Consider the following 23,211-nt stretch of genomic DNA (forward strand, 5'->3'; position numbering starts at 1 on the left):
GGAGAGAGGTGGGTGAGGTGTGCCCCGCTTCACTGACCTTTCAGTGTCAGCGGACAGAGATTTGGGACTGCACACAGGGGAAAGCCATCTTCATGGTGAGTACAGAAGGTCTCCACCGTGAAATTAGTTTGGGCTTGTCTGGGCACACTGCAGAGTCAGAGCCCTGGGTGAGTCGCCCACATCTGCCAGTATACATTTGGGGATGACTATCTTACTGCACAAAAGGAAATGAAAGAGATGAGGCATGAAATCCAGGATCAAGGAGATGAACTGGGAGCTAATGAACCCCTTTGGATTTGAAGGTGCCTAGTGGCAGCCACCTGACAACTTGACCAGGTGATAATCACAGGTAATCAGCAGGAGCGAGAGAGCGTCTAACAGCGAGGTCACCGGGGACCGAGTGCAGAGCAGCGGCACAAAACCCAGCGATTTGAGAGCTAATTTTAGCCAGTAAGACTCGACTCTGCAGTAAACAGCATCGGATTCTCCCTTGTATTTAAATCATCCCCGGGTAGAGGAGGGGCCTGGGAGCTCAAGGGAAATATTTTGGCTATTAAATGTGCATATTCTTTGTTTCAACATGTCCATAAATTTCTGTCATACTCACTTGACTCATTTAAAATTTGAATGGTTCCTAACACATGTGATCAAGGGACTTCTTCCCCCCAAGGACACTTAACTCCCATGAAAGTACATTAGAAAGGCAGCCTTTGAACTCACTGTGCAATCTGGTCCTAGAACTCCCACCTCTGCTTCTGGGGGGAGTCAGCCTAATGGAGGCCCTGAGGCGGGTGGGGACATGTGGGTGTTTGGGGGCCCACGGAGAGGGCTTGGCTAGGGAGGGAGACCAGAGCCGAGCAGAGCAGGCAGAGAGCAGGGCCATCTGGGGAAGAACTGAAAACTAAGCAGGAAGGTGCAGGTAGACAGCCATAAAGAGGCTGCTCTTCAGGGAAGACGTAGGGTGGGTTCTTGCACTGGGAACCAATTTTTGGAGCATTAAGTACATTTAAATCTCATCTGTGATGTAACTTGGTGTGTGTGTGAGTGTGTGTGATGAGTAATGGGAGGCGGAAGGATATAGAAAAGGAAGAACTCCACCTGTCTTGTTATACTACTGAGGCCCCAGTACCTAACAGCATCTGAAACCTAGTCAGTGCTCAAAATGTATTTGTTGAATGGAGGAATGGGCAGATGGACAGACAGATGGGTGGAAGGAGGGAAGAATGGAAGGAAAGAAGGAAGAAAGAATGAGTGGATGGAAGGAAGGGTGGGTGGGTATATGGGTGGATGAATGGAAGGGTGGGTGGATGGATGGAAGGGTGGTTGGGTGAATGAATGGCTGACTGGCTGGGTGGGTGGGTAGATGGGTGGATGGATGAAAGGGTAGGTGGGTGGGTGGGTGGATGGATGGATGGAAGGGTGGGTGGGTGGATGGATGAATGGAAGGGTGGGTGGATGGGTAGATGGGTAGATGGTTTGATGAATGGATCGATGAATGGAAGAGTGGGTGGGTAAATGGATGGATGGATGGAAGGGTGTGTGGGTGGATGGATGAATGGAAGGGTGTGTGGGTGGATGGATGAATAGAAGGGTGAGTGGGTGGATGGATGAATGGAAGGGTGGGTGGATGGGTGGATGGATGGATGAATGGATGGATGGATGGAAGGGTGGGTGGGTGGATGGGTGGGTATGGATGGGTGAAGCAATGAGAATCCTAAAATACTGAATTACACTGTACAACTATGAGCTGGTGTGAGGTCTGTCCCCATCCCAGGAGTTCTTGGAAGAGGGCAGGGGTTTCTATTGCCACCACCAAGGCCTCTCTGTAAAGAAACTATGGATGGGAAAGGGAAGCAGCTTTATATGGGTCAAACCCTATCCTTTGCAAATTTAAATTTAAAAAATGCATTTCACTTAGTTTGGGAGAGGCATGTTTAGGAGCTATAAAGCATATCTTCTACCCAGAAACTTATCTCCTTTAGCACCTGCTTCTCTGTGCACACTGAAGAGGCCGGTTGGCAATGAGCCTGTGACACTGGAGCAGTGGCAGGAATCAGCAGGTCAAGTCTAGCACTCGAAGTTCCACGCGTTCACCTCCATTTTCCCACTTGTGACTTTCATGCTCCATGTTCTGAGCTTTGTGTGAAGATGCCACAGTAACTGCCCACCCATTATAAGGATGAGTCTTCCTAACTCAGTTTGTTGTGGCCAGAGATGCACAAAGTTGGCTAATTTTGAAAATTCAATAAGCCTTTCCCACTGACATATTCTGTCCCATGCCAACCAACCAGGTGGTCCATTCAGGTAAATTCCTACCCTCCACAGACAACACAGGCTACATTCCACATACGTACTCATGCTCTTGTAATCACTACCTAGAGTGTACTCATAGCTGAGAATTTCCTAGGGGGAAAAGCTTTCACTCAGTGAATTTACCAGAAATCAAACTCGGGGTGGTGGTGGTGGTGGTGGTGGTGGTGGTGGTGGTGGTAATGGTATGTTGTTGTTGTTGTTGGTGGTGGTGGTGGTGTTGGTGGTGGTGGTGGTAATGGTATGTTGGTGGTGGTGGTGTTGGTGGTGGTGGTGGGAATGGTATGTTGGTGGTGGTGGTGTTGGTGGTGGTGGTAGGAATGGTATGTTGTTGGTGGTGTTGGTGGTGGTGGTGGGAATGGTATGTTGGTGGTGGTGTTGGTGGTGGTGGTAGGAATGGTATGCTGGTGGTGGTGGTGTTGTTGGTGGTGCTGGTGGTGGGATGTGGTGGTGGTGGTGGTGGTTGTGGTAGGAATGGTATGCTGGTGGTGGTGGTGGTATATGTTGTTGGAGGTGGTGGTGGTGGGAATGGTATGCTGGTGGTGGTGGTGTTGTTGGTGGTGCTGGTGTTGGGATGTGGTGGTGGTTGTGGTGGGGATGGTATGCTGGTGGTGGTGGTGGTATATGTTGTTGTTGGAGGTGGTGGTGGTGGGAATGGCATTTTGTGGGTCAGCTCATAACTTGATGATCTAAACGGCCTATTATAATTTTTATTAAACAAGTATTTTAATAATATTTCATCAGAGGTCTAATTTCTTCCTTTTAATTTGTTCTAACAGAGGGCCTGTTGTCATGATGGTGAGGCATGCTCAGCCTCTGTCCTGTGAGCTTAATTGACCGAAACATTGATTGAGCCCCAGGAGGGCAGAGGCCCCAGAGGAGTCACCACGCAGCCTGGGCGTCAAGAACGCCTGCAGCTCGCTAAGCGCCTGCGCTCTGAGCGGGGGAGGCGCTCCATGTTCGCTGTGACTGCGGAAGTATACACAAATGACGCACACCTTCTTGTTGAAAGAGTTTCATGTTTTTCAAGGTGTTTATGTATAGAGTATGAAAGAAATGAAACAAAACCAGAGAACTGCCAAGAAATATTAAAGAGAAGGAGGATGGGAAGGGGTGACACTACCCCAGAGAAGTCGTAGACCAGGCAGCCACGGCGGGGCCAGGGCTTATCGGGCATGAGCACCATGCCCGCACGCTGGGCACGAAGTAGTGGTGAACGGTGATATCAGCGCCATGCGGAAGGGGGGCAGATAGCACAGCCAGGGCACAGGTGCCTGGCAAGACATGACTCGGCCTCCTGCACCCTCGGCCAGCAATGAGTCCAGCCTGTGGCCAGAGCAGACCACAAGGGCACAGTGTTAGAGCATGACCAGGACTTAAACAGAAATGATAGACACACAGTGTTCATATGTATATATGGATATGGATATGGATATAGATATAGGTAGAGATATAGATATAGATATATAGATAGATAATAAAATGTAAGCACCCTCGGGCGCAGTCCACTGTCTCCCCCACCGTCCCGTCCATCAAGCGGGACTCGCTGACCCTGGACGCAGAGAGGGAGACCTGGGGAGGACCCCCTGCTTTGCCCTGGCGAATCCTGGCTCTAGTCCTTCATCAGGAGGAGACACTGGGGCGCCCACATGCCCCTGCGTGGAAGCTCATTCATTCCTGTTTCAAAAGGAAGTAAACCCCTGCCCAGTGGCGATTCCTGAGCAAAGAGATGTTTCCTCACGGGTGAGGCTGCTCCTGACTAAGCAGGGTCACCACTGGGCAGAGAGCCCACCCGGGAGGTGCTCTCAGTGAGGTGAAGCGACGGTCACCCCACGGTGCACAGGAGAGCTTTGGTCTTCTCTACCCACTCCCGCCAACAAGACGAGAGAGGGCAGGTTCTGGGCACAGCACGGCCTGGGGGCCGTGTGCCCCCACAGGCACGGCTTTCAGACCCTCTGTAGCAGGCACTGGGGACAGGGCTCCGGCCTTGGGGCCTTGTGTCCGGACTCGGGGCTGGATGCTTTTTGTGGGAGGGCTGCCCTGTGCAGGGTAGAGGTGGAGCAGCACCCCTGGGTGCCAGGAGCACCCCTCATGTGACAACCAAAAGGTCCCCAGGCATTGTCAACGTCCTCTGAGGGGGAACTGGCCCCGCAGAGAACCAGGTAGAGCAGGGCTGCATTCTTACCAAACCGTGTTTGCTGGTGCCACTTGAGGCAGCTTCATGGAACATACGATGTTGAAAATGCCTAATTTGCCCTTTTTAGTGTCATTGTCCCAGTTAATCTTTTCATTCCTGTTCTGGTTGAACTGGAAACTGGGTAACTATGTTTCAATGCTCGGCTACTCCTGAAAGCTCAGTGGATTTAACTACTTACAGGAAAGTGCTGCTAGTTCACGTGAGAAAACCAGGACACTTTTCAAGGTCTGAAAAGCCGGTTACTCAGGGAAGGGGCCTCGCGCTTGATGGGTGTGGGGTCAGCGCTGGCCGGCCGCTGCAGGGGCTGGGGCTTCGGTGGGAACCTTACCCTGCCCGCTGCCTCTGCTGGGCTGCGGTGTCCGTCCTCTCCCGCGCCTCCCGGCCTCATTCCGCGGCCGGCCAGCGGGGGGCGCGGGCTCTCCGCACGGAGCCGCCGACCGCATCCCATTTGCCCCAAGGTCACGACTCCGGCTCCCAAGCGAGCTCGCCGGCCTGGGCGGGAATTCCGGGTGGCCTTCGGGGCTGAGACCCCGGCGCGGGCGGCGCCGCCGGGCTGGGGCCGGGGATGCGGTCACAATGGGCCAGGAGGGAAGCGCGGGGCCGGGGCCACACCGTGGGCGCCGCACCGGACTCCGCGCCCGGAGGGAGGGTGCGCGCAGACGCCCCGCCGCCCCGCGCCACCCGGAGCGCGGAGTCGGTGCCGCCCAGGTCCCCGGGCGCGGCCGCGGGAGACCCTCCCCGCGCGGCGGGCGCAGCCTGGAGGGCGCTGTCCCCGCCTGCCCCCGCTGCGGGCGGACCGCACCTCCGCCCTCACCTCCCGCCGCCAGGTCCGCCGGCCCCTCCCCGGCCGCCCCGGCCGCCCCAGGCACCAAGTTGGCGGGAGCCTATAAAAGCCGGTGAAGGAGCGGCCGCGGACACACCGTGCCGGCCCCGAGCAGCCGCCGCTGGACGCGCGCCAACTCCTGCCCCGCCCGACCCGCCGCCACCATGTCCCACCACTGGGGGTACGGCCCGCACAACGGTGAGTGCGCGCCGCCGGCTCTGCACCTGCCCGGCCGTGGGCGCCGGGTCACGCGGCCCAGGACCCCTGTGCGGGGTGCCTCCCTCTTCAGCGCCGGCCCCATGCGCGGGGTGCCCACCGCCCCGGCCCTGTCCGCTGCCCCAATCCCCGCGTCTGGCGCGCACAGGCCGAAGGGGAGGGGGGGTTACCCTCAGCGGGAGACAGGAGGACAGCCCCTCCTGGGTCCCGGACACCCCCCTACCTGGACCCAGGAGAAGAGAGAAAAGGTTGTAACGGGAAATGTTAGGTGTTGGTGGCAGAAATCAGGGACCCCGCTCCCCCACACCCATCCTCAGCGCCACCTGTGGCTAAGGCTTCTGCACCAGCACAGGCACGGCCTGTCCCTGGCATTTCTCTGCAGGTAGAATTCCTTGCCCTGAACGGAGTTCACCCTTCACCTCTGACCCTAATGTCAGGGGGTCACCAGGAGCTGGCTTCCCGCCATGGATCTGGGTTGTTAGTCAGAGGACATGCAATGGCTGGGAGCTGTGTGCGCTCCCGTGGGCTCTAACTGCTCCCCGCACATGGATGCCCATTCTCCCGGCGGTCCCTATGGGAGACGACGGCGTTATTAACCCACAGTACAAAGGGGAAACTGAGGCAGGGTGTTTTCCCAAAGATTGCTCAGCTTGGTGGTGCCGCCCAATGGGAACCTGCATCACTGCCCTTTCCTGGGGAGTGGGGTGCCTGTCCCCACATGGGGGCTCACGCGTCCCTTCCCACCCAGGGCCCGAGCACTGGCACAAGGACTTCCCCATTGCCAAGAGCAACCGCCAGTCCCCTGTGAACGTTGACACCAAAGCGGCCATTCACGACCCTGCGCTGAAGCCCCTGACTGTGTCCTACAAGCAGGCGGTGTCCAAGCGGATCCTCAACAATGGCCACGCTTTCAACGTGGAGTTTGACGACTCCCAGGACACAGCAGGTCGGTGATCAATGCATAACTGGTGCCTTTTACCCAAAAGCTGTTTCCCAGTGAAGGGGGACCCTTCTCAGCCCTGAAGAGGCAGGCTGGGGACTGGCACAGGTGCCAGCTCAGAAGGGCCGGCCGATCACTTGGAAGTGACCTGGGCTGCTCCTCCCGGAAACAGTCCCGGGTCCCTTGCAGGCATTGAGAACCTGGGACCTGCCTCTGAAAATTCCAAGAGGCAAGGTCCCTGGCAGGAAAGACCAACAGTGATGTTTCGCAAAATTGGAACATTCAAGTTCTGTTTCTCTCTCACAGTGTCTGTTCTCTCCCTCTCCATTCCTCTCTCTCTGAAATCAACAAAAACATAGTTTTAAAAATTAGAACTTTTAAGTTCTAAGTTTCACTCTCACATCAATATTTCTCTCCATTCCTCTCTCTCTAAAAATCAATGGAAACATGTCCTTGGGTGAGGATAAAAACCTACAACCTCCCTCCCCCCCTCAAATTCTTGGAAACAAAATTCGGAGTATTTTCTGGGTGTTGGGCTGGTGCGATAAAGGTGGTATCTACTGAGAAATTCATTCCACAGATGAAGATGGTTTAGAGCTGGTGGATATACTTGGCCCATTACTGACAAAACCAATTACCACCATTTGTTTGTAATGAGCTGTTTTCAGGGTGCTCGTTGAATGCTGTATTTCTCCTTGTTTAAAAATAGAGGCCCCCCTCCCCCGCCATTCAGCCGTAGTCCTGCCTCTTTGCCCACTGGGTGATGTTATTGCCCTATTTTCCCGAGCGCTGCCCTCTGAAGGTCAGTGACCGCTGCTGCAAACACACAGCGGGTGCTGTGGAGGGGCCCCCCGGGACGAATGAGAAGGAACGCTCGATGGTGCCGCTAAAACTGTGCAGGGCTGGCCCGCAGCTCTCTGTCAGTGTAACCAGAGCCGTCAGAGGCCTTCCCCGTCCACCCAGCACTTACCCAGTGCACGCAGCACCGTTTTGAAAAAGTCCTTCCCTACCCCTTCCCCATTTTAACATTTCTTGACACTTGGCTTTCTAAATAGTGATTTGGGAAGACAGGTTGATGGAGGGTAATGTAGAGATGATCTGAGAAGTGTTTTCACCCTGTGCCTTGGGTCACCTCACCCAGCACACACGCACGCACACGCATGCACACATGGACACACAGGCATTCCGGTGTAGTGTCACGAGTTCCTAGGTTTTGAGGATTAGAGTTGGGGCGGGGGGGCGGTGTCCCCTGGAGACACTTCTGTGGGTTTCTGCCGCATCACCTTCCCCAGCATGCCCGCCACTCCAAGCAGCAAGGCTCGGCGACTGAGTTAAGTTGTAAAGGAGACAATTCTTTCCGTTGTGTGGAGATGGTAATAGGACAAGGCCGAAGGTCTTGGCGCTATTGTACACACAGAAAGGAGCTATAACACTTCATGTTTGGTTATTTAAAAAAACACACAAAAGAAGTCAGCTACTTTAGTCTGCAGCTGTCAGCTTTTTTTTTAAAGAGACAATGTGCATTCAGTGTTGCCAATGAAATCATTGTTTTCCATGGGTATCCCAGTTACAGACCTCCCTGGATGCCACAAAGAATCCACTATAAACCACGTGCCGACTGGATGCTTACAGGCTTTCTTGGGACAATGAGAAAACAAATGGAACCGTGCACTGTGTTAGTGGCGTGTATCTTGGGGAAGGGGGGTCAGCATTTGGTGGTCGCTGTGAGCCTAGCCTGGGGTCCGTGGCCCTGGGTGGCAGCAGCCTGGCCTCTCAGAGGTTTGCTTTCTTACCTGGGAAACTGGAGTGAGGGTGGCGTCCGCCTGAGGGGGAAGGGTGTGCTGAGCTCTAAGGTTACTGCCAGCACTCGATGGGGTTCCACGTCTTGTTTGTCACTGTATCTGCAGGTCCCATTTATCATATTAAAGGTGTCCTGTGGTTTCTTCCGTGCACCAAGCGGTAGCTGTGCGTCCTGCCATGCACCTGGTGGGTTTCTCCCCGGCAGGGGCTGATCACCTGGCTTTCCATCTCTGTGGGTCACACGTGCATTTTTAAAGCGGGGGCCGTGTTTAGATTGTGAACCGAGAACACAGGTGGTTTAGTTTAGGGAGGGGCTCAAATCCACGCCGTGGGGACACGTGGGCTTCACTTAGTTCTCATTTTAAAAATCATCACTAACACAAGGAGATGCAAGGGCAGGCAGCACCGAGGGCCTGCCAGGGGCTGGCACCTCGGGAAAAGATGGGAGTGACGGGCTGGGTCAGGAAGTCTCGCAGGGTGGAGGAAACGGGAGGGCTGAGCTGGCCGGGTCTCGGTGAGGCCCAGGCCAAGGCTTGGAGGGCTCCTGGCGCAGGAAGAGGTAGGCCTGAGGCTGCGAGGGCACAGCACCTGCTGGCACTGGCCGGGAGGCGCGGGAACCGGACAGGCGGGCGCAGAAAGACCTGCTTTCTTCGCACGTGAAAGGCTCCTTTGTAACTTTGTCCAAACACTGCAACATCCTCAGTTGTTTTGGTTAAACAAGGAAGCTTTTTCTTTTTTCTAGAATGCAGAATGTATTAAATACTGATGTTAAGGGAAAACACACCTACAGAATTAAAACAGAACCAAAGTGATCGTACCAGGCAGGGGAACAGTCTTAGACTTTTTTTCAAGATCCTGGACTCTCAGGTTAGGAGATAGAGGCTGGCCTCCCGGCTGCGGAGTGACTGCCTGGGGACCTCAGAATAGAAGGGAATAGAAACCTTCAAAAAATAACCACTGTTAACATAGCGCGCACCGTTTCCAGCACACTACGCTTTTCTGTCCACGTAAGTCTCAGAATAATTCATCCTTCAGGTCACCCAATTTCTTTAAGTCGACAGTTTAACATCTCCTTTTGTTAGGAGTTATTGTTAGGGTGCTTACATTTTTTATATCCTTTGCCACTTATTTTATACTTTAAACCCTTAAATTTATTTCTTTTTCCCTCCCTCACTGAGATTTCAGTCTTTTAGCACTTCTCAGAGGTTCAGAATTTCAAATATATCCTAAATGCTATCTTATCTCCAAACTGAAATACATGGGAGTTGGGAGCTGAGCCGGCAGAATTTATTGCTGTGTTTAAGCCCAAGGAATTCTCTTTGCCTGTGGAGGTAATGGGCTGTGACCGGAAGCTTGGGTTAAAGCCCTCATCAATCTTCTAAATTCCTTTAAAAACAAGCCACCTTAAATTAATGAAAAATCGTTAATCTTGTTAGAGTTTTTTAATTATTAAAAAATATCTCCCCCTGCTTGAGATCTTTTATTACTAGCTCTATTTGAGAGAAAAGAACAGCAGTCAAAATTCCTAATTCCTGCTAACTTATTAACTTTTATTAATGAGTTTAAAACTCTCCTGCTTTATTGCAAAGTTAGAGGCAAATATCATTGAAAAACAATGTCTGGATTATTGGGCTAATCCATACACAGCTCTCATTATTTCTGTGCTGTGTTTTTTTGTTTTGTTTTTTGAGAAATTGGGATGTTTGTATCTGTTTATATTAATTCAAAAAGAAGAAGGAAGGCAGCCGACTGTGCTGGCCCCGGGCGAGCAGACCTGCTCTGGGGCATGTTCTGGGTCCTGCTTGCTTTTCAGGAACTAGCTGTTGACGCTGATAAACTTCCCTTCCACAGACAATCTTAGATCGGAAGGAAGCAACCACAACCAATGGAAGGGCTTGTCCTGCAAAGCAGGACCCTAACCCAGCCCTACCAAACGGCAGCACACCATACCGATCACGTTCATGCAAGTGCGTGTGTGTGTGTGTGTGTGTGCGTGTGTGTGTCTGCGTTCGAGTTCGCAGTCCATATTGTAGAAGTCAGTCTACCTTCAGTAGCACTCATGCCATGTCCGGGGTGTGTTACAGAAGTGAACTTCTACCCCCGCTCAGCTCCTGTCCAGCGGCTGCCATGCCCTGTGTGTGCACATATTGGAGTCTCTTTTTTATTCTTGGACAGTTGCCATCCACCTGCCTCTACAAACTGTTCTCTTCCATTTCCGTGTGTCTGCTGTAGCGAGGGGCAGCCTACCATTTCGCTCCTCAGAAGCAGGGGTGCGGGCCGTGCTCTTCGCCCTGGTCCGCCCGGACGTCTGCTCTCCTCTTGTGGGGAGGCCTGGCCGCCGCCGCCAGGAAGGCCACAGGGGTGCAGTGTGGTCTTCTGATTATTCACGGAGCACGTGGCTCACCTGTTGGAAATGCTGTGTTAGGGGATTTATTTCTTCACATTGTTGATAGAAAACTCCTTAAATTTTAACTTCAAACCAAAGATCATCAGGTTAGTTTATTTGTATTTTGGATCTAAGAGAGATTATTGACTTCCACTGAGGTCTTTGTTATTTGGATGCATTTTATATTAAGTGCTCATGTGATTTGGAAGAAAAAATTCAAAAGTGTTAAAATTTCAGTTTTTAATTTGTATGGGTGGTCTGATTTATCTCAGTATGACTGGAGTGAATGTCTTAATTTCTACAAACAACCTATATTAGACATAATTTTCCCACGTAATCTGTACAGGAAGACAGATTCGTCTCTAGACTATGCTTGGTGCTTGCTCTGCAGTGTGTGTGTGTAGTTGTGTTGTGACCCCCTGAGGCAGTCACAGCAGTGAAAGGCCGCAGCACCCAGGCGGGGTTGTGGGGGGATCAGGGCTTCGGCCACATGGGCGCCGTGTGGGTCTGTCCTTCCCCGTGGAGCACGTTTTCACCAGGCAGTAGGCCGTGCCTCGGCTGCCCCACGGGCCTCGTTGCCTTTTACAGAAACAACTTCTGCTATTTTTAAACCTTATTTTTGCAGTAGAAAACCAGGTTTCATTTTAAATGGGGGAAGATTAGATGGTGACCTGAGACAGCCAACGTAAAGCAAGTAAATAAGCAGACCCAGAGGCATCCACTTCCCATCTTCCAACACATGCTGTCTTTGCTGTTTCTCAGTTAAAAAGACAGGTGCTGCCTTTATTACAGCTCATGGCAAGCTATTATTATAACAATGCTCTTGAGGGCCTTCACTGACTAGACTTCACGTTAAGGATTTTTGAGAAATAACCAACTAATTGAAGAAGGCCAGAAATGCTGCTTTTAATAGCAAGTAAACATTAACTATAATAATCTTTTAAAATTACAACAGGCTTACAATTTACGTAGCAGCATAGTTTTATTTTAATAGGAGTGGAAACAGGTATCGGTAATAACAGATTAGCACGGAATGTGTTTAATCATTGAGCCCAGAGCTTCACTTACTTTTCCTATTCAGTATTAGGAAGCCCTGTTTAATAAACGCTCATATGTACTCTTGCCTGATTCTAAATGTTCTCTGTAAGAAGTAAATGAGGACGGAATCTTAAGGTCCGCCAGGGAATGAGTAGGAACTAGCTCTAAGCTGCATGATCTTTAAAGTTTAAGATTCTGACAAGATTCTTCACCCGGAGGGAGATCAGTCAGCTCAGATTTTACTTAACTCATTTTCCCACTTGGGAGAATTAACGATGTTACAAATGGTTTTTATGATCAGCCAGCCAGTTAGTTAGTAGCTTTAAAAAGTTATAAAGGAATTAATTCCAACATCAATTTATTTCATAAACAAGTATTTTGTTTTAAGGTTATATAATTATGAAAAATAGGAATTATCTCCTTTTTGAAAAAGCCTATTTGGGGTGATAAGGCTAATTCTTTTCTCAGACTTATGAGGTTAAAAAAAGCTTTCACAATTAATTGTTATTAAGTTTTAAGAGATGTGAGTTTTATCAGAAAACATACAAATTCATGTTTCTTAGCAGCTCTGTAACATAGCACTATTTATGATTTATGGGATTTTTCATTCTTTCTTTCTCCTGCCCGTGAAAAGCAGAGCCGCAGCCAAGGCCCCCCAGGAGCCACAGAAAGGCCTCTCCCGAACCTCCCGCCGGCTCACCTTCTCCCCGTAGCAGAGTGTGTGCTGCTACCTTGTACGCACATTGAGCTCAAGGGAAGCCAACGGACTGCTGTCCACCCAGACTTGGTCCCTTTGGTCTGCAAAGCCAAAGTGTGGGCTCATTCTTTTATGAATTATAAACCAAGACTAACAAAGTATACTTATGGGAACAGATGTTTAATCCCAGTTCTGGAAAAATTAAAGTTGAAGTAGTAGAACTAAACTAATTTTAAAAGCTTTAAAATATACTGGTTAAATCCCATTGATACACACAAGTCAGGTAAAAAGTTTTTGGAGGGAATGCGGAAGCAGTGACCTCTTACTATTTTAATCCTCTCTTAAGACACAACTAGTTACAGATACATTGTGGTCTAACACCGTGATTTCTAGGACTGATTTTTCTGTAATTAATACCAGAATAGTAGAATCATGAGATAGTTATTCAAGTTAGAATTTGAAGTTCTTGGAGTTAGTACTGCATATAGTATGTGATCAGTACCTAGTGGAGTAAACAATTGAATGTACCCATTTTACAGATGAAGAAGTTAAGGTCAGAGAGGTTAAATAAAAAATTTAAAGAAACAAAGCTAGTCAGTAGCTTTTGGATTTGGATGGTCACTGCTACTAAAGAATTTGTAAAGCCAGTGTGAGGAAAATAGGATTTTATAGCATTGAGATCAAGAATGCTGATATTTCAGAAATTCTGGCTTGTAGGACTGTTCTGACAGGTTAGCTGAGTCGCCTAGGGACAGTCTCGGCCAGAGAGGTTTTTTGTGCGAATGTGCTGGAGGCCTGCGCTGGCCAGCAATGCCTGGAACGAACTTCCTATGTGACTCACAGAGGAGTCGATAGCGTCCTTAATATTTCTCCTCTCTGCCCTGACCTTATGACCCCAAAGCAGACCCAGAAGAGAAGTGCCATTGTGCTCAGAAGACAGATGGGAAAGCAGCGTCCTTTAGGCAACACGTGTGAGGAACAGCCACAGCGCATTCCGTTCCGCACAGTGGGCCACACCTGAGCCCCGGCTGAATTTTCAGAGTGAAAATGTTGCTGTGGGGCAGATATGCAGTCCTATGCAATGGGATTCAAATGGAACATTTATAATGTGCGTTTCATAGCACATGTGTGAGTATGCACGTGTATTTCTACATTTCAGTGCTGAAGGGAGGACCCCTCGTCGACACCTACCGACTGGTTCAGTTCCACTTCCACTGGGGCTCGTCCGATGGGCAGGGCTCGGAGCACACAGTGGATCAGAAGAAATACGCTGCAGAGGTGACCTGTGCTTGCTTTCTTCTGGGAAAAACACAGTGATACTTAGCATTAATTTCAAAAGCTTAACTTTGTGGATTCAGCTTAAACAGGGGAGCCACTTTTTAAACAAAAGGCCTCACTTGTTTATCGCCTCCCCAAGGACAGCGCTGGCGGAGCGGATGGTTCAGGTGGGAGGGCCCTGTTTTCACACAACCCTAGAAACGGAATTTGCGTCTTCCCCAGAGTAGGCAACTCTTGCTGTTGATGAAACCACTTGCTAGTATGCCCAACAGTTTAAATAGAATCAAAATGAAGGAAAGGTTTGCCTTTAAAATGCCCAGAGACCACGGTGTGGGGAGGGGCCTGGGTCCCTGCTCCGTCCTCCTCACGGTGTGCTGTCTCCCGCCGCAGCTGCACCTGGTTCACTGGAACACCAAGTACAAGGACTTCAAGACGGCCGTCCAACAGCCCGATGGGCTGGCTGTTCTGGGTGTTTTTCTGAAGGTTAGTGGACGGCCCAGGTCTTCCCCCGTTTTCAAGAAGGTGAGCCAGACAGGACACTTCTAGCCAACGGGGCATTCTCCAGAGAGCCTGGGTGGAGATGGGACCAAGGAGGACTGCGAGGCGTTGGTGCTGCGTCAGGTGGATGTGAAGATGTGCCCTGGGAGAGGTGCCCGCAGGCACTCGTTCCTCACCTGCAGCCGGACAGTGCTGTTCCGTGACAGACGGCTGTGGGGAGGACACACTCTCCTCTGCCCTCAGGCTCTCCTGGCCGGCCCAGCAGCCCCATAGACAGGAGGCAGAGGAAGTCACCCAGTGGAGTAGACGTCTGTGTGGGAGCCCCGCAAACAGGGGAGTCGGAGACCTTGTGCAGGAGAGGGAACCTGGGCTGGGAGGCATCCGAGCTAGGGCTGGGGCGGGAGGGGGGGGAGGGGAGAGGGGCAGGAGCCTGGGGCCCCAGCAGGTCACTGCAGGAGGTAAGAAGAGCAGCCCTCTAATCAGTAGTTTTCCCTGCCCTACAGCTCTGACAAAGAAGTTATCTCTGATCACCTCTTCTGAGCACAGCCTCTAACGCAAATTCTTCTAAGCAGTTAAAGTGGGGAGGAGGGGTAGAAGTTTGCTAGCTTGACTTTAGCTGCAAACAATCTGCACCCCACAGAGGCACACCAGGGGACTTATTGGAACCCCCAAATGCTGAAGGAAGGGCAGGCTCTGCAGAGCTAAAGGACGGGGCTCCATAGTGGGGAATTTCAGGCAACGGGGCAGAGGTTGAGCTGCCATCCAGACAGTTGAAAGCCAGCGGAGTCCCTGGGCTGGTGAGTCATGCTGGACTGTGTCTGTGAAACCATCCAAGGAGAGCACGAGAGGCGTGGACAGACGCTGGTTAAATGATGAAAGGAACACAGGGCCGAGGGGGTGGGGAGGCAGGAGGGCAGGAGAGCCGGGGGAGAGTGTTAAAAGCAAGGGCGGACAGGCGGCGAAGGCCTGCGAGGAGGTGCAGGCGAGCAGGGGCCAGTGTCCTTCCTTCTGAGCTGGAGAGCGCTGCTGCCCTGGAGAGACTGTGGAGCTCGCCTCGGGCTGCGGGGCCGTGGCCAGCGTTCGTGGGGAGGTCTGGTGGGGCCAGGTAGCAAGTGCAGGCTTTGGGTTTACACTTTAGGGAAATTTTATGATAGAACTGCTCAGATCCAACAGGTGTGGTGCCCCTGTCATCCAGCAACTTGTCCTGTGTCTCTCTCTAGGTCGGCGATGCTAAGCCAGGCCTCCAGAAGGTCATCGACGCGCTGGGCTCCATTAAAACAAAGGTACCGTGAATGACCCGCCACCCCCACAGGCTTGGGGAAATGCTTTTGTTCAAATGGAATAGTTTTGGCTTGACAAGGGGTGTTTGGAAGAGCAATTAATAGAGGTAAAATGTTGCTTACATATTTAACTCTTTTAATCCAAAAGTTGATCCTGATGCCCGTCCAAGTTAGACTTGTGTTTACATGTAATCTTGAGTCCCCATCCACGCGTCCATGTGCGCGTCAGGGGCTCATGCCGGGGAGGAGGCCGAAAGGTCGCCTGGTCAGCTAGTCACTCACCCCACTGGCAGGGATTTCCTGAGGACCTGCCATGTGCCAGCCACTTCATACCATGGCGAACATCGTGAATAGGGCCCCGCCTCATGGAGGTTTCTGTTCTGTGGCCTCCTTGAATTGATTCATCCCATGTTTAAATCCTTCCTACAGCACAGCTGCGTTGAGGTCAGTGGGCATCGGGGTAAATTAAATACGGCAATCGCCCGTGGCAGCCCTGGCTCCATAAAGCTCATCCTCACAGCAGCCTCTGACTTCTGAAATGCTCACCCCCCACCTCTAGCTTGATGCCCTTGACTCCTGAATAAACTGATCTGAAAGCACTAACTCAAAAAGACACCTGCACCCCAACCTTCTGCCCCATTGCCTGAAATTCCCCACGCTCATCACAGCATCATTCACGGCAGCCAGGACGGGGGCGGCCTAGTGAACGGATAAAGGGCATGTGATGCAGAAGGAACGATGACTCAGCCACAAACAGAATGAAACTGGCCATTTGTGAGGGCACCAGGCTGAGAGGAGTCAGGTTCTCCTGCTCATGACTGTGTTTCGGGCAGACGTCTCGGTTATGCGCCTTTTATTCTGTTTTCTGGGGCGTGGACCTCTCTTTAAAAACGCAGCGTTGTGGCTGTTATGTATGCCTCCCCCGACCATGAGGCTCTAACCTGAGTGTCGCCTTGTGCCAGGGTAAGAGCGCCGACTTCACTGACTTCGACCCATGCAGTCTCCTTCCCGGGAGCTGGGACTACTGGACCTACCCCGGCTCGCTGACCACGCCGCCGCTGCTGGAGTGCGTGACCTGGATCGTGCTTCGGGAGCCCATCAGCCTGAGCAGCGAGCAGGTGGGATTCCCGACAGCGGGCGGGCGGGCCGGGTGCGGGAGCTGTGGAGTCAGCTGACCTGGTGTCCTCCTCCTGGTGTTCTGGCCACGGAGCAGTGTGTGCAGAGCTGAGCAAATAACACGCAATAAACATTGCTCGTTATTAACCATAACCTTAGGCTATAAACATGGACAGACGGAGGATGCGGTGGGCAAGGTGCCTGTCACCGAATGGGTGCTTTTTCTGTGAACGCTGAGAAAGCAAAGCCCTGCGCAATGACACGTCATGCCCAAGGTTACACGGCGTCAGGATGCTCCTCAGCTCCCTGACTTCTGAAGGCGAGCGGGCCTTGCAGAAACTATTAAACTCAGTCCACGCGGCCAGTGTGGCCGGCGGCCGAGACAGACCCCTCCCCGTGCGTTGGGTGCAGTGCGGTCCGTGCGGGCAGGTGATTAACGCCTTGCAGTCCCAGCGGGGCAGGGACAGGGCAGGTCACCGCCATCAACTTCAATCAAAGTTGACCTTGTCGGGGTGGCTGTAGGACTATTACAGAACCAGATAGCTCAGGCTGTTGACTGGTGGCCGCTGACCTCCTTCATTAGTTCAGATCAAGTCTCGATCCCCAGTGTGGGGTGTGCAGGAGGCAGCCAATCGATGATTCTCTCTCCTTACCGATGTTTCTCTCTCTTCCTGCTTAAAAGATAAAAGATTCACCCTAGCCAGTTTGGCTCAGTGGACAGAGCATCAGCCTGTGAACCAAAAGGTCTCGGGTTTGATTCTGGTCAATGTTGTGGAGCGAACACGGGTGAACGACCACTGGAGTCCAGACCAAATTAAAATTTAGGGAGCCTTTAAGAGCCGGCTGGGCGGCCGGCCAGCCAGCAACGGCTCTGCCTTTCTCCACGCAGGGAGTCCAGAGAGCAGCCCCGACCCTTTGTGCAGGACCACTTTTAAGCACATTAACCACATCCTGTTTTTGCAGAGCAAGTAACCCAAGGACAAAACAGTTTTTCCCAAGTAATGTCAGGATCATGCCATTGACGACCATGTTATTCACAGGGTCATCCTGTTCTTCAGAAAGCTGACAGTGTTCTATGAAAGAAGGCCTACGTGCTGGGAAGGGGCCGTGAGACCGCATCTCAAGGCCTGGCCTGGTGTCAGCACTGACAACTCTATCTGGGGCACAGTCCACGGCCTCTCTGGAATGGGAGTAGTAAGCATGCTCAGAAATTCCCACTCTCTAACATTCCCCACTGGTTTTATGTACATGAGTCAAATCATTGACTCTTTTGGGTTATTGTTGGCGAGGGAGTTATATTGACCTATGAGGACTATAAGCTTGATAGAATTAATTCTCTGCTGAATAAAGTCAGTGGGCCTGTTTAAAAGATAAGGGCCCGGAATGAGGGCCAGGACTAATCTGTAGAGGGTCCGAAGAGTCCTGGACTCTCTATTTTGCCTGAGCTGTCTTAAGCCAGGTGTGATGAAGCCATATCGGGATCTTGTCAACCTTGACTACTGTGGGGGTGGTCCTTTCCAGGTAGGAGTCAGTCCTTGTGTGGCAAATTTCTTTATCCAAACAGTCACCAGGGTGGAAGGATGGACCGGATCAGCTTTCTGGGTGGACTGTAAAGCCTGTAAGAACTTGAGTAAAGATTGGTTATGGATTTCAGCTTTTCTAGATTGGGTTTCCATGTAAGCTGGTGAGGTGGGTAGCTCAGGGTTTGGAAGAGTCACTAGAATCTGTAGAGGCCCCACTGGTTTTAGGGCAGCCTCCTGGGCTGCTTCATCTGAAGGCTCGTTCCCTCTTGCTTCTGGGGAGTCCCCTTGTCGAACATAGGTAGAAATGGAAAGACTTAATTACATCTGGTAGTGCTAGTTGGCCCATCGTCCTTGCTCTGCTCATATCTGCCTAACTGCCTAATATATTACCTCAAGGATCCTGGCTCTGAATTCTTTTAGGGAAAATGGACATCGGTGGGCTCTTCTAGCTACTTCCTGCTGAGGCGGGTCAGAGGTTTCTCTCAGAGCCAAGAGATCCTTGCTGTCTGTCAGAGGGACAATGAGGCCTGGGCACAGAAGGAGGTGGGCTTGTGACCTGGCGGAGACAAACTGTAACAAATGGTCTGGTGGAAGGAAAAGAAAACCTTTCGGTTTTAATAACTTCTATTGAAATAGAATTTTTCTTCTTAAAATTACCCCCATGTTTATCAAAAGAGCCAAATCAAGACTAATTTATCTATTGTATTTAATTTGGCCTGATTGTTTGCATAAACATAACAAGAATGGTAACTGACTAACTTTGCTGGAATTTCATGATTGAATCTTAATGTGCCCCGTAGGGCCAGGAAGCCAAGCCATCCAGCTGCCGTCAGGCCTGCCTGAAGTATCTGCTGAGTTAGGTGAAGTCCTCACCTGTAGTGGCTCTACCCGGGCCCATGCCCTAGGCTTCAAGGCCCATCTCAGCCCTCCTACTTGTCGCGGCTCAGAGTGTGTGGGGGTCCTGCAGGGATGCAGAGGCGCCCTTATTGCTCCCCTTCTACTCTGACCAACTGCCAGTGATGGTAGGGCATGGGCCTGATGCTCCACCACCAGCTATTTTCAGGGTTACCAAGCAGGATACCAGGCTTTCTCCATGGCACTCTTATTGGCTTCAAGTCTTCAGAGTTCAGGCAGGGCTCTTTAAAACATGATACTCCAGTCAAAGTTTCTGGTTAATAAAACCACTACTGGAAACTGGTCTTATTGAATTTATGCAAAGAAATGTATTGCCATGATTTATTTATTAAGTTTTGCCAAATTTCGGAGGAATTGTATAAGGAGAAAAATATACTGACCTGCTTTAAGATAGAATTTTCCTTGCTAGTCCTTTTTATGGACTTTCCAAAGTAATATCTTCTGAATGTATTATAACAAACAGTAACTGTTAGATTTCTTTTATCAGCCCCTCCCTAAGTACTTTGGCATAAGCTATTTACCCTCTGTTTAGGGAGGCAAAATGCAAATTATTTACTCTTCCTGGCTTACTGTCCTGTATTATTTGATTTCTTTTCAACATTTCTCTTCTCCTTCTTATTACATACACAACCTTTATAAATTTTACACTTCTAAATTAGCCTTCATACCTTCTTTCTATGTCCTTTAAAAATGCATAACCATGCCTCAGACCTTCTACTCAGTATTCCTTATTCTTTGAAACCTCAATCCTTTAATGATTCCTAAAAAGTAAACAGCCAGAATTTCTTAGATTAACATTTATGACTTAGACCTTCTGTGATAAAACTAAGAACAAGTAAAAATATTTCCTTTTGAGAGAGATTTTTAAAACAAACTAGTTGTAACATTAAAGATATTATATCTTAAAGTTCCTTTTCTGAATATTCCACCACCGCCCAAGAAGTACCCAGTAACCCCTCCCTGCCAGGCTCGGACAATGATATTTTCTTTATGTGTATTGGAAGGGTTAAAGAGAAGAAAACGGGGCAGAGGAAGATCCACTGTGTTTTGCAGAAAGCCTTGAGTCTAGCATAGTTAAGATAAGTAAGAAACCAAGGACGCCAGCAGAGAGGGTTGTAGCCAGTAAAATCAACAAAAACCTATCCCTGCCTGCTCTCCCTGCTGATGCCCCCCCACCTTTTCTGCATTAACCATTTGCTCTGTCCTTAGCAGGGGACATAAGGCAAGCAGTCTGAGATCCTGTATAACCAGGCTTTTTACACTTAAGGAACAGCTGCTCTCCCTCCCAGATTTTCCTTCTTTACTCCAAGGTCCCAGAGGATCTCAACCTTCACCACTTCTGATATCTCCAACCATCCCCTGTCCCCCAGCCTAGGGCTTCTCTATCTCAGCAGGCTGAGAGTGAATTCCACCACCTCTACCCTTTCTCACACCTGCTCCAGAGCAGTTTTCTGCTCTCTTTCTCCCCCAGAGACCCACTGTAAATCTATCAGGAAGGGCAGGCAGGTCGAAGTTCTCGGGACCACATGATTCTGTTTGCTAGCAGGCCTGAAAAAGCCTACAAAGCAGTTAATTATGACTAATCTTAACCCAACAAGCCTTTGTTTAAACTTCTCTGGATTGGCAACCTTCACAAATTTTATACCTTTAAATTAACCCTAGAATTCCAAAATTTTAAACTAACACAGCAAAATTATAAATCAAGGAAAAGCAATTAAAAGTTCTCTACTGTCTTCCCTCTAAAGCAGGGATGTGCACTGTCTTTAAACAAATTAAACAACAGAAAGAGATAACAAATACTCTCATGTGTTCAGCCAGATGGCACAAAGTAGCTTTCACTTCACACAGACTCTCACACTTACATTTATACACCAGACAGTCTGAGTTTTTGACTTACGCGGCGGCGCTCCTGCGCCAGCACTTCCCCGTTCCTGTCCCACTCACAAAATTTCTGTAAATCAAAAGCGTTAACGGAGGCTCCGTAGTCATCCGCTCGCCACTTGAATTCCTGAAAATTTTTCAAAACACATTGCAGGGGAGTACAGACAGAAGAACGTGAAGCAGACTGACCCGTTCTAATGATAGAGACATTAGACCACAATAACACAGAATAACAGACAATGACAACCGACTGAGGATCGCCGGGCACAGTCGTGCGCCCGGATCTGGTCTCGGAAGTAGCACTGCGTCCAGCCTTCCAGAGACACTAGATGGGCGCCCACAGAACCAGAAATAAGTTTCTTACCGGTAAGAACCAGGTCCAGGCAGCTGCAATCAGAGTCAATCAGGAAATTTAGCAGGTGGGGTCTCTGACCTCTACCAGTCCCGGGGCTGAGGAACGTCTCTCAGAGATCTCCCCCTGGGTCAGAGAGTCCAGGGACCCCGGTGGGTTCCGGTCACAGGACCAGGCAAAGGCTGGTTATCTCGCGGGGGCTTCCAAATGTTGTCGTGTTCGCTCCACAACAGTCAAGGGCAAGTGCAGGCTCCTCCCTGGCCCAGGCCCTGGTCAGGGCTCGTGCAGGAGGCAACCAATCGATGTGTTTCTCTCATATCGATGTTCTCTGTCTTTCCCTCTCTTTTCCACTCTACCTAAAAATCAATGGAAAAATATCCTTGGGTGAGGATTAACCAAAAGTAAATAAACAAATAAATAATAAAATAAAATAAAAATACAAAGATCCACCAAGACAAGGACTGGGCTCCCACTCGGCACAGCCCTCGGGTGTCCTGCGCTTTAAGCAGAGACGCCGGCCTGCCTCTCGGCTCTGGGCTGGCCGACCCTGGACCCCACCTAACCGCACAGGTGCTGTGGTTTACCCTCCCTAGGCAGAAGCAGAACTTTAATTTTCAGTTAGGATTGTTGCTATGTTACACCTCAGAGGTATAAAGTCAGAAGGAACGCAGAAAGGACGGAAAATGTCCTCCCCGGCAACAGCAGCACTTCCCAGCGTGTGTCATGGAAAGGGATCTGTCTGTGCAAGCATGCGTGTGCACTCTGTGGTTATCTTGGGGTCCCGTGAGATGTGAACATGGATACCTGCTGCTGTGAACATAGGGGAGCCCATTTCAGATGTGACCCAGCACATGCCTCAGCACCACCGTGAAACGTTTCTTTTTCATTTTTAATCTTCTTTGTGTCCTTTAGATCAAGGCATTCCGCAAGCTTAACTTCAACAAGGAAGGGGAGCCGGAAGAATTCATGGTGGACAACTGGCGCCCGCCGCAGCCCCTGCACGGCCGCCAGGTCAGGGCGTCCTTCCAGTGAGACGGGCGCGGTCCCCAGCATCCGAGGCCCCAGCGCGGAGCACAGGCCCACGAGGCGAATCAGAGCGCTGCTCCACGTCCCTGGCTGCTGGGCTCCCCCTAGACCCTTCCTGCCCCCCCGCCCCCCCCCCCCAATGCGCTTACTATTCCCGTGGGAGGAGCCGGCTGCTGTCCCGCGAGGCAGCAGTGCAGTGGGCGGTGCTTTGCTGGGTGGTGGCCTTTCTGTAAGAAGTGATTAAAGGGATCCGAGAGGAACCTGCCTGTCGCAGTGCGTGGCCGTGGCCTGAGCCTCACACGGAGATGTAACAGACAGGAAGAGGTGGCTCAGATCTGCACGTGAGGTGCGCTGAGCCTGTGCGTGAATCAGGTAAAAAGCTCAGGGTTCTGTGTGAGTGAACCAGATGGGACCAATGTTCTGACTCCAAGATGTTGTACAAAAGAGAAATTTTAAAGTTCGTATTTATTTGTAGCAAAGTCATCTTGCCTGTGACTTCTGCTGTAACTCAGTGACTTCTGCGCTGCAGAGTGTCCAGGAGGCAGGATCTGTAACAATTGGTATCATTGTAACTGACACAGTATATTTCCACCCAGAAAACATGTCCTCTGTTCATAAATGTTGTATTTTGGGTATATCCTCTAATAAAACCCGGTTTCTCTTTGGGGCGCTGTGTTTTATGCTGGAGGAGTGGACGAGTGCGGTTTTAATTCCCATCGGTTCATTGTGGGGTGAGCCATGTCGGCTCACTCGGGACTGAAGGAACCCGAAGGTCCTTGCCCGTTTGCGCCGGGGAGGAGGCGGAGCAGACGGAATTCACAGCTGCCCTGGGAGCGGATGAATGGCCTCTCAGCCTACGCTGTGTCAGCAGGGTTTTCCATATCTCTGCCCCCGCTCCGGCCACAGCGAGGTGCCTGGGGGTCAGGGAGCGGGCC

The 23,211-nt window shown here is 50.8% G+C and overlaps 1 protein-coding gene across 1 annotated transcript; it reads left to right on the forward strand.

The window, feature by feature from the left end:
- Positions 1–5,225: 5,225 nt before the first annotated feature.
- Positions 5,226–22,939, forward strand: LOC308236839 (carbonic anhydrase 2-like). The gene is made up of 7 exons (XM_080646950.1): positions 5,226–5,528; positions 6,295–6,492; positions 13,567–13,685; positions 14,076–14,168; positions 15,404–15,466; positions 16,426–16,581; positions 22,163–22,939. Exons 1-7 carry the CDS (start codon positions 5,495–5,497, stop codon positions 22,280–22,282), a joined length of 783 nt encoding a protein of 260 aa, XP_080503076.1. The 5' UTR covers positions 5,226–5,494; the 3' UTR covers positions 22,283–22,939.
- The last annotated feature ends 272 nt before the right edge of the window (positions 22,940–23,211 follow it).

This window comes from Plecotus auritus (assembly GCF_963455305.1).
Source record: "Plecotus auritus genome assembly, chromosome: 11".
NCBI classification, from domain to species: domain Eukaryota; kingdom Metazoa; phylum Chordata; class Mammalia; order Chiroptera; family Vespertilionidae; genus Plecotus; species Plecotus auritus.